This window comes from Leishmania donovani, chromosome 25 (genome assembly GCF_000227135.1).
Source record: "Leishmania donovani BPK282A1 complete genome, chromosome 25".
Lineage (NCBI taxonomy): Eukaryota > Euglenozoa > Kinetoplastea > Trypanosomatida > Trypanosomatidae > Leishmania > Leishmania donovani.
The window spans coordinates 679,367-689,882 of record NC_018252.1 but is presented as its reverse complement, the minus strand read 5'-3'; the positions used below and the strand labels follow the sequence as shown (position 1 = coordinate 689,882).

The 10,516-nt window shown below is 59.3% G+C and overlaps 4 protein-coding genes across 4 annotated transcripts; all 4 read left to right on the top strand.

Moving 5' to 3' along the window:
- Positions 1-2,344: 2,344 nt before the first annotated feature.
- Positions 2,345-3,850, top strand: LDBPK_251840 (hypothetical protein, conserved; the record flags this gene model as incomplete). The annotated part of the gene is made up of 1 exon (XM_003861466.1): positions 2,345-3,850. The coding sequence occupies one exon, from the start codon at positions 2,345-2,347 to the stop codon at positions 3,848-3,850; it is 1,506 nt and encodes a 501-aa protein (XP_003861514.1).
- Positions 3,851-4,542: 692 nt separating this feature from the next.
- LDBPK_251830 (hypothetical protein, conserved) lies at positions 4,543-4,971 on the top strand (the record flags this gene model as incomplete). Its single annotated transcript, XM_003861465.1, has 1 exon — positions 4,543-4,971. The coding sequence occupies one exon, from the start codon at positions 4,543-4,545 to the stop codon at positions 4,969-4,971; it is 429 nt and encodes a 142-aa protein (XP_003861513.1).
- A 2,163-nt stretch (positions 4,972-7,134) lies between these two features.
- Positions 7,135-8,058, top strand: LDBPK_251820 (hypothetical protein, conserved; the record flags this gene model as incomplete). Its single annotated transcript, XM_003861464.1, has 1 exon — positions 7,135-8,058. The coding sequence occupies one exon, from the start codon at positions 7,135-7,137 to the stop codon at positions 8,056-8,058; it is 924 nt and encodes a 307-aa protein (XP_003861512.1).
- A 1,034-nt stretch (positions 8,059-9,092) lies between these two features.
- LDBPK_251810 (hypothetical protein, conserved) lies at positions 9,093-10,055 on the top strand (the record flags this gene model as incomplete). Its single annotated transcript, XM_003861463.1, has 1 exon — positions 9,093-10,055. One exon carries the CDS (start codon positions 9,093-9,095, stop codon positions 10,053-10,055), a length of 963 nt encoding a protein of 320 aa, XP_003861511.1.
- Between the last annotated feature and the right edge of the window lie 461 nt (positions 10,056-10,516).

Genomic DNA, 10,516 nt, shown 5'->3' with positions numbered 1-10,516 from the left:
CCGTTGCCCCGCGGAGAGCCCCCCCCCCCCCCCCGGCCACGCCACGACCCTCTCTTCCTCTTTGGCCCCACTCTTCTCTGCAGAACCCCTCGTCTCCGTCATTCGTGTTGTGGTTTGTATCTATCGACCCGGCGCGTGTGTGTCGTGTGTTATGGAGCACGAGTCTACCGCGCTTCTTTCTAGTTGGTTTTGCCTTGTCTCCTCTCCGGCGCACGCACACACACACAGAGAGAGAGAGAGCGATGAGACGGTCATCTCACTCTCCTGTCGGGTCCCTCCTCCCTTTCCCCCTCCCTTCGCAGCCACCTGGCATCCTCGTTGATGTCGCTCTTGCTACCGTATTCGCCGAACTTTGCATGTGTGGGGAGGGGGGAGGGAGGAGGGGGGTGCCCGTGTGCGCCGGCGTGCTGGCTAAGTGTGTGGTTTCACCGCAACAGAAAGGCGGTGAAGAATCAGAGAGGACAAAATACGAAGAGGCGGCGGAAGCCCAGGGAGACGAATGTTAATCGCGCGACGCTGTCATGCAGCACACGAGCACGTTTTGTTGCTGCGCCCAGCAGTCCTTCTCCCTGTCTTCCCTCCCAGACACTAGCACACACACACACGCACACAGCAAATATTTCCAGAGAGCTGTTTCGACATGTTACTGATTCCAGTGCGGCTTCTCTCTTCTTGCGATTGACTTTTTCGCGTGTGCGTGGGCACGGCCATAGCCCCTGGGGAGAGGGCCGCCTTGTTTCTCCTTGGGCCTCATCGGTGTGTGCGTTACCGCCCTCCCCTTCCCTCTCCCTCCGCCATCTCCCTCGGCACCTCACATCCATCTTTGTTGCCAGACACAAAAAGATAACAAAGACCGCAGGTGTGTAGGTGTGTGTGTGTGTGTTCGTGCGCGCTCGTTTTTTTTTGGAGGGATGTTGGCCTCTTCGTTGTTGTGGTTGTCTGTTTGTCGTGTTCGCTATTCCGTGTGCACCTGGCAAAGGGGGGGAGGGACGGTGCCGACACGCCCTAGCGCTCACCCCTCCCTCTCTTTTCTTTTTGTTTTTCCAGTCATGTTAGTCTTCCTTTCGTGTGTCGCGGTTTCGGTTTCTCATTCTACCCTCCCCTCCACATTCCGCCCACTCTCACGCACGCACATACGCGCCAAACTACTTCGCCTTTATCCACCTCCCCTCCTCTCCTCTGCCTGTCCCTTCCCCTTCTCTCCCTCCTGTCATTCTACTTTTATATCAATATATATATATATGTTTTGCTTTAGTGGCTGCCGTAGTGACGACAAACAACCAAGCTACCGAACACACAAGCGTCCATCAGCGAGACGTGCTCGCGACTCTTGCCACTTCATGCATCGGCAACTCTGAAGCGAAATATGTATGAGCGTATAGAAACGAGGTGAACCGAACAAACGACAGAACAGCGCAGGAGAGAGAAAGGGAAGTCGTCGCACGCACACCCGCGCATACGCCCGACTTGGCACAGCAAGTAACACGTCTGCCCCTCCCCCGCCGCCGCCGCCGTTTCATGGTACGGTATTGACAAACGGTGTCCTCCTCTACGTGGATGTGATTGGGAAAGAAGGATGAGGTGGTGCGAAGGTGTAAGTGAGCGCGAGAAAAGAGAGAAAGATGTGGGATGTGTGTGGTGAAGGGGGAGATCACCCTGCAGGTGCTGCACTGTGTGCCTGTGCGATGCAGAAGCCTTGCTTCCTCGCCCACACACACTCGCCACGTCTTTCTCTCTCCCTATCTCAGCTTCCCCTCCCATCCCTTCCTGTTCCACAACACCTCCTTCGCCTGCGCACACGCGCAAACCCCGCCGCTGATTGTCAGCTGATGATGTGTACCCGAACACGCAATGCACACATAAAAACATATACGTGCGAGTTTCCTCTACATGCCGATGCGCCTTCCTGTCCCTCTCCCCCTCTCTTCTCGTGCGGGGTGCTTACATGTTTCGCGCACGCAGACCCCGGGAAAGTCAACCGCTCGCACTTGATCACGCACGCGCACCCCTTCAGATGCAGTCATAAACGTACAGCCAGAAAGTAGCACGAGTAGATAGAGACGAAGCCGGGGACATCACACGCTTACGCGCATTGCAACTCAGCTCTCATGCGGATAAAGGGCTGCTGCTGAGCGTGAGCGTGTATATGTGTGCATCACATTCTCTTCGCCGATCTCCCACTCGCCACTCTCGCTCCGTATTGCCCATAACGTGCTGTCGAGGGCGTGGGGTATTGACTCGCGCGCACTAACGCGCGTTGACGCGGTCAGCCCCTCCGCGGCAGCGCAGTCTTTCTCTGCGCGCCCTCCGTCGATCTCGCGCTACGCGCAACGCGGGCCGTTGCATGACTGCTGGCACTGACGAGGCGACGGTGGACTACATACGGAGCCACCTCGATGAGGACCTGGAGGAGGTGGCGCGGCGATCCGGTCCGCCGCTCATCCGCCCCTCCCTGGCGCCGTTTCTCACGCCCACCGGGCTGCTCAACCTGCCTGGTGTAGCGCCATCCCTGCGGAGCCAAGGCAGCAGCAGGGATCTTGTGCATCCCGATGGCACCCCCTTATCGCCAGCGGCGCACACGGTGACTCTCGTTCTCCAGGTCATGTCAGTCAAGGATGTGAGTCTCTCGCGCGAGCAGCGCAACCGCGTTCTCGTGCACTCCCTCTCCTCCATCCGCAGCAGCTCTGGTGCAACGCCCAACGCAGCGCTAAATGACGCGGGCACAGACACCGCGGCCCCCCTCGCCGACGCCACCCTACAGGAGATGGAGGAGCAGCAAGATGAAGAGGCGCAGAACCACATACCGCTGCGGCCAAGCGGCGGTCAGTGGCGGTGCCTGCGGCTGGAGTTGTCGGACGGCTTCCAGCGTGTGCTCGCCGTCGAGGACGCCTCTGCGCGCACGCGGCAGCGCTATGGTGTACTGGCCAAAGAAGGCATCACGCTTGGTGCCAAACTGCACGTGCGCTTGACTGCATCGGTGTCGGATACCACGGTCATCTCTGTGCCATGTGTGCAGCATGGCGTTCTCCGGCTGCACGCGGGGAACACAGAAGTAATGGGTGGCCGTGTGAGGGCGCTAGAGGTATACTGGGAAGCACAGGCGCGGCAGCAACTAGCGGCGAGCACTGGACGTCCCTCGAAGCAGCAGCAGCGGCAACAGCAGTACCAGCCGATGAGTCGTACCGACGCACCGATGATGTCGACCTCCGCCGCCCCTGCGCAGCAACACCCGCAGCCGTCGCAACAACTGGTCGTAGCTTCCCCAGTCAGCTCACCAGCACTGCCACCGCAACAGTCGCAGTCGCTCGCAGCTCTCCCTCTGCAGCCCCTTCGATGCTGGCCCGCCCACGCCGCCCAGCATCCGCCCCATGTGCCCTTCTGCACGGTGGCCTTCATCACGGAAGTGGTGTCGGACATGGTCATCAATGAACCATCCCCTGGTGCCGCCCACAACGGCCACCACGTCGGGGCAGAGCCGAACCCTGCAAGAGACGCCTTCACGTACTCGCTTCTCGTGCAACTGTCCTCGCCAAACGCTGTGGAGCGCGAGACACAGCAGCAGCTAAGCAACAGCCCCTCCGTGCAAGGCGAGGAGCTGGAGACGGTGAGCGAGGACGATCACCTCACCGTCGACCTTGGCCATGCCTGGCTGCATCAGCTGGTGGGCATGCCCGCAGCTGCGTTTCGTGCGCTGTCCCGATCGAACGCTGAGGCAGATGTGGAGCTGCTGACGCGCACAGTGGAAGCCGTCGGGCACGCGCTGGAGCGGTTTGGCAAAGGGCGTTTCACGCTGGTGCGGCGGGCAGGGGACGGCATTGTGGAGGTGATGCACGCTGTGCCGGAGCCGTGATCGAAGCAGACAGCACGAATGCGGGGAACGAAGCAGCACCGTAGCGATAGACACTCTCTCTGTCGGGTCCTGCTCCCTCGTCTTCTCCCGTTGATGGCAACGCCGCTCGTCTTTGTGATAGGACCAGAGTTCTCCACCACCGCCATTGTCACAGTGGTGATGGCGCTGGTAATCCTTGCCATCGTTTTAGTGTGTCTTCCATTCTCTGCAGAGTTTGTTCTCTCCTCCCTCGCACACACTCTCTTGGCTCCGTGAGCAGCAGGTGGGCCCAAGCAAGCGCCCCCTTGTACATTGTGCGGGGGCGACTGCGCATGTGAGTGCCAAGCGCCACTTCCATCGCTACGGCCTTACCCATTCCCTCCTTCTCTTTCTCTTACCAGCACCTCCACCCCATAAACCTCTCCCTGACGCCCTCCGCACGTACACACGCGCACACCGCGACGTCGCGGTCTTCATTTTCTTTCTTCGCGGGATTCCTTTGCCTCCCCTCTCCCTCTCTGTACGGGGCTGTGGGGCACAGGAGTGCCTAGCACCGCCACCACACGTGTCCAGCTGTGAGCCAGAACTGCACTTCGCCACGCACTCGGAACAGCAACGCCAAGCAAAACAGACGAGTGTCCCATCACGAGCGCCACCTATCTTTACGTCGCACAAATAACAATAGCACACGCGTGTGGCGCAGAGAAGCAACAATGGGCTGCGGCTACTCTACGTACTCAGCGCAGGACGATATCGTGTGGAAGTACGGCGGCCCACCGGAGGAGCCGCTGAAGGCACTGAAGATGTTCCCTAAGAAGCAGAACGGTCTTCTCTTTCGTCTTCTGTACGACGACGGTGAGCGCTGGGCCTTCTACAACGACACCCTCGAGTACGAGTTCCACATCCGCTACTACTTTAGCCGCGACAGCGACATCGAGGCGCTGCACAACGCCACCTTGTCGGAGCTGGAAAATGGCAACAAGCTAGTCGAGATCATCGTCTACCCGAAGGAGACGCAAGACTTCATTGTAGGTGTGGCGGGCAGCTACACCAGCACCATCGAGGCTATACCCCTCACCGAGCGCTTTCAGTGGGAGAAGACCAAGGAAAAGTACGAGCACAAGCAGTCGAGGCGGAAGTAGTAGCTCCCCGATCCACCACCTCCCACGCCCCCACTCACCTACTCGGTGGCATATTAGTCCGCACTGATGGCTGCCCTTCGCCCTCCCCTCCCCTCCCCTCTCCTCTCAGTTCCGCTACAGACAGCTAATTACAGCCGTCCTTGTGCATCGCATAGTTATCCTCTCTCTTTTTGTGTTCTCTCTTGTTGTGTTCTCTCTTGAGGCTGCTTTCTGTGTTTTGTGGTGACTCTGCCCGCCCCCACCCCCACCCCCACACACGCACATCACGCCACAGGCCCTCTCCACTTTATGGTTGTGTATTCTTTTCCCCATCTCTCCGTCTGTGTGCCCTGCGCCGTTGGGCTGACCTGCTCACCGCTCGTTCTTCTCTCTTGCATGCCTTTTCGTTTTGTGCGCCTCATGGGGGCAGCGCCTTACACCCACTCACACAGACACACACACACATCGGCTCACAGGCGCCGACTGTCGCTTGCACGAAGGCAGGAGGCGCTCCGTCCCTTTCCTAGCCCTCCTCCTCTCCCATCACCGCCCTCGTCTTTATTCTCTTACATCGCCTCTCACAGTCGTCTGTGTGTGTGTGTGTGTGTGTGTGTGTGTTACAGAGTTGGATCTTTTTTTTTATGTGCCGTGTGTTGCTGCTTGTCCTGCCCTCCGGCGCTGTCGGAAATATATACGGGCCTACGTGTGGGCGGGGTGGGGGTGGGGAGATGCGAGTGAAAGCGTGAGGGGGAATCGGAAGGGAGCAAGGGGCGTGCATGTGACGTCATTCATTGTGTTACACTGCGCGCATGCGCACAACGTAAACATGTCCCCTTTAACCCCTACCCGCCCACCCTCGCCCCGCCTTATATGTATCTGGCTTCAACCCGCTCCCCTCCCCTCACCCACACACACCCTCTTGACATCGTTCGCATCATTCAGGTTCATCACTATTTCTCGTCCCCTTTTTGTTCTTGTGCCGGATTGTGAACACGCGTGTGCGTGTGCGGCTCCCACGGGCGCACTCTTACGGACGGAGGACACATGCTCACACAGACGCACATATATATATATGTGTGTGTGTGCGGGACTGAATAGCAGGTCCTGCATGCACACATGGGCACGCCTCTTTCCCCACCCCTCTCCCTCTCTTCTGTCCCGTCACTCATGTATCCTACCGTTCTCGTTTTCGTTGTTTTCCATCCTGTGCTTCGTTTCTGTTTTCTTGTCGGGGGTGTGGGGGAGGGTTGTCCTCCCCTCCCCTCACCCCCCCCCCACACCTCAGCCTCTCTGTCTGCATGTTTGTGCGTGTGTGTGTGTGCCTCAGAACTCAAACAAAAAAATATGTGATGCGCTCCATAGAGAGAAACAAAACGCACGTGTGTGCATGTGCGTCGGTGACAGTAAAGAAGATGCGTATGGCGTACTCTGGAGAAAGGCGTGTGAGGCGAAGGAGAGAGGGGAATGTGTGTGTGTGTGTGTGTGTGTGTGCGTCATGCTCAAGAGGCGCTTGGGCTCCTCTCCCCGCCGCCTCCCCCATCCCTTCTCCTTACATCCGCGTCCACCGTCTGCGCCCGTCTGCTCCTCCTCCCCCCTTCCTGCCGGCCACACGCTCATGCACACATCCTGCACCAACCATGCGTCTCCCTCTGCTTTGCCGGCTTCTTTCTCTCCCCAACGCCGGATGCATGTGCCGTGCGTCATTGTCTCTGAAACCCCTCCACCCTCCACCCCTCCAACTCAGTGTGCTTGAGGTGACTTGAGTTTGTTTGGCCCCCTCTTGCTTGTTTGTTTGGCTTTCCTTCGCCTCTCTTGCGGCAGTTTGGTGGCTGAGGTTGTTGTGTGCCCCTGTCTGCGTGTAAGTGTGTGTGTGTGTGTGTCACCGCTTCGTCCCGCCTCTCAAGTCACGTGAGGGTCGTTGTCGTCGCTGCCCTTTGGTTGATGTTCAACAGTGTTCTAGTACGCGCCCTGCCGTGCCCCCCCCCCACTCTACTCCGCGACTCTTGCTCGACCACATACTATCCTAGTGGACACCGTGGCTTGGCTGTGTACGTCAACAATACAGAGAGTCGAATAGGCACACTCACATACAAGAAGAGTAGACAGGCACGCCCACACACACGCCCGCACGCCGATAGATAGGCAACGACTAGCTGCAGACTCAACTGCAAAGAGAGCATGAGCATGCGATTCATTTCGATCCTGTCACGCGGCGGGTTCAGCAGCGGTGGACCAGCCGCCGCCGCTATGGCGGTCGCTGCAGGCGCGCCGGCATCAGCAACGATAGGCTACTCAGCTTGTGCGTTGCGCTGGCAGTCCTCGCGGCCCTACAGCCGCTCCTCTGGTGGTGGTAGAGGAAGCGGCACTAGCTCTGAGCCGCTCGCGGGTTCTCGCGGCACCGGCAGCTTCGGCAGCCCGCGAGCGTCGCCCGGCCCTGTCCCAGCCGCGGTGATGAACAGCACGGGCGACGGCGAGCTGAGCGCTGAAACCCGCGCCGCCCTCCGTGACGACTCCATTGTGATGACAGAGGTGGTAAAGCACATACCGCCCAAGGGAGCTATCTCCATCAAGTCCCTCTTCTCTGCCATCGACGAGAACATACAAGAGGCGCTCAGCGAGCGGCACGGTGGGCTGCGAAGCTTCCTCGAACAGCGCAAGCAGTTCTTTGTTCTACACACCAACCCCGAGGACGGCGTCCTCTACGTGATTGGCAACCCCATCGTCATGCAGCAGTATGCCACACGCGATGCGCAGCGCAAAACAATGCGACGGATGATGGGACTCGACGACGCCGACCGCCAGCAGCAGCAGCGTCGTCCGGGAGGCGGCTTTGGGAGCAACCGCGGACGTGGTGGCCGTGGTGGTGGCGTTCGCCGGCATCAGAGCTCCCCATCGCCCTCAGGGCCTTCACGGTCTCCGCCGCAGCAGTACCGCAACGAAGGCGGCAACGGATACTATGGAGGAGGAGATGGGCGCCGCGGTCCCCCACCGCAGCGCGCTGATCGCCGCGGATACGGCAGCAACAACGGAAGTCACGGAGGCGGTGATGGTGCACCCCGTCGAGGCGGCCCGATGGGTAGTCGCAATCAGTCCTTCGGCACTCGTTAGATGAAGCATCCCTTGTTTAGTCCTACATTCACCTGTGCGCGCGCGTCTCGGTGGGTGGGGTGAGCGGGTGCTTCTGTTGGTGGTTCACCTTCTGCGAGCCGCTCGAGCCACCCTACTTCGCCTCTTGTGTTTTCTTTGCTTTTTCGTTGTCTTACCTTATGCTTCGAAGCGCGTGCTCCTTCATCACCTCGACAGCTGCTTCCCTCCACCAGCCTCCTCCCCCACCCCTTCTCCCTCAACATCGCAATACACATGCACACGAGCACGCACACACGCACACATACACACTCCCGTCTTCGCACACCTCCGGCGGTGCAGTTGCCGAGCTCTATGATGGTGGGCTTGCTTCCGTGTTGATCACTTTGTGTGTGTGTGTGTGTGCGTCTGTGGGAGTGTACGTTTTTTTTTTCTGCATACGTTATCGGTCCATCTCAATATGCGGTTGCAGCCGTGCCTGCCTCCTTCATATGATTACCTGTGGTGTGTGCGTGAGACGGTGAGTCTGTCTCTGTCTCTCTCTCTCTCTCTGCGCCTGTGTATGTGGCGTGTGTGTGTGTGTCCGTGTGCCTCGACACCCTTTGTGGCGTCCCCACGCCTGCCGTCTAGATAAGAACGAATCCTCAACGCATCCCCCACCTCACCTCTGCGCATGTGCGTGTGTGTGCGTGGGTGTCTCGGCTGCATGCCACTACCACCACCACCTTTTCAATGCGCGCGCATGTCGGCAATGTGTGAGATACACGCCCGTATCTTCCTCCCCTCTCCACGCGCTTCACATGCACACTACAGCTGCGGATGCGAGTGCGGCTGCCGGCGCGTTCGCGAGTCGCTGACGTCGCTGCCTTTGTCTCTCCGTCCTATACCTCGTCTCCGCTGCAACGACACCCCTCCCTCACCTGCGCCCCGTCTCTCTGCCCTCACCCAACGTGTCTCCGCGAACACCCTCCCATTCAGCCGCGCTCCACTCTTGACCTTCGTCTCTCCTCATCGTGCGGGGGAACCTCAACACCGCTGACGGTGCACACATACATACAATGAAGCCTATGCGTCTGTGTTGTCCCCTGTGGCGCGCCGCGCCCGCCCACCCCGCAGCGCAGCACACGGCACAGCGGATGCGTATCTTCACGGCGACGGCAATATTCACGTTCCTTCCATCAAGCAGCGCAGCCGCGACCACCGGCTCGCTGTACCCCTCGCCGCTGCTTCATCAACGGCGCGCTGTCGGACAGTCCTCCACCCTACCCGGAGCGTCGCTTTCTCTATCAGAAAAAAGCAGCACGGCAGGCAGCAGCAGCCCTGTTGCACGCGAGAGCTCAGTCGGCAACCGGGATGCCGCTAAAGAAGGCCCTCCATCGCTGGAGCCCGTAATAGTGGAGCTCGGAACCCTCGTCACACGCACGATGCCAGTGGGGGAGCTGTTTCGTGCCCTGAGCCCCGCCTCCCGAAAGATTCTCGTAGCGCATCGTCTTCCCTTGGAGGAACTCCTCTTGCACTTCCCGAACCACTTCCTGGTGTGCCGCCTCGGCGCAAAGAGGACGTCGCAATCTGCTACGCTGCATGTGGCGCCTCCGTCCTGCGCCAAGAACAACATGCACGTTATGCGGCTTCCGCCTGGAACGAAGCCGTTGCCGGCGCTGGAGCAGTGGCTGGGGCCGCAGAAAGCCATGGAGGTAGCCATGCCGAATTCGAGCATCGTTGGCGGGTCGCCTTGCATAGGCACAGGCAGCGGCTTCGTTGGCAATACCACCACACTCAAGGAACGCTTGGAGGAGGTTCTGACTTACATTCCCAATGAGTGGGTGGCGTTCTCGAGTCTCAATATTTCGCGTGATGTAAAGATGCGGTGCATGGGCTACCCTTTAGTCCGACCATGCGCCTTCCTGCTCAAGTACCCACAGTTCTTCGACGTGCGCGTGCAGGACCGGAACGGCAACTCCTTCCTGGTCCGGCGGGCGCTGTCGCTGCAGCAGCAGTTGAACAGAACTCGGAAGCCGTGAGCCGAGCGCAGGCTATGCAAACGCCCTCATGCACATGATTGTCTGTCGATCGAGGCTGCGCAGCTGACCGCAATTGGTGATGCGCGCCCTTCACCGCCTTTCTGTTCACGTGCGCGTAAGTGTGTGCGTGTGTGTGTGTGTGTGTGTGTTTCGCTTAACAACGTCATACATTGCCCCATCAGCAGTACACATACCAGTCATCCTTAGCCGTGGCACCTACACACAGCATCCCACCACCACCACCATCATCCTATCTCATCCTCTACACGCTTCAGGCGGCGGAAGGGGGGGGGGGCAATCGATGGGCCACTGTATACGTTTTTGATGCACTTGAGTAGGATCATGTGTGAAAACGAGGAGCTGGTCGTCTTGTTCTATTCAGCATATCGATATCCCTGCCTTAGAGCGTGAGCTCAGCGCCACTCGACCCTCCACACGGCCTGCTATCGGGGGGGGGGGCA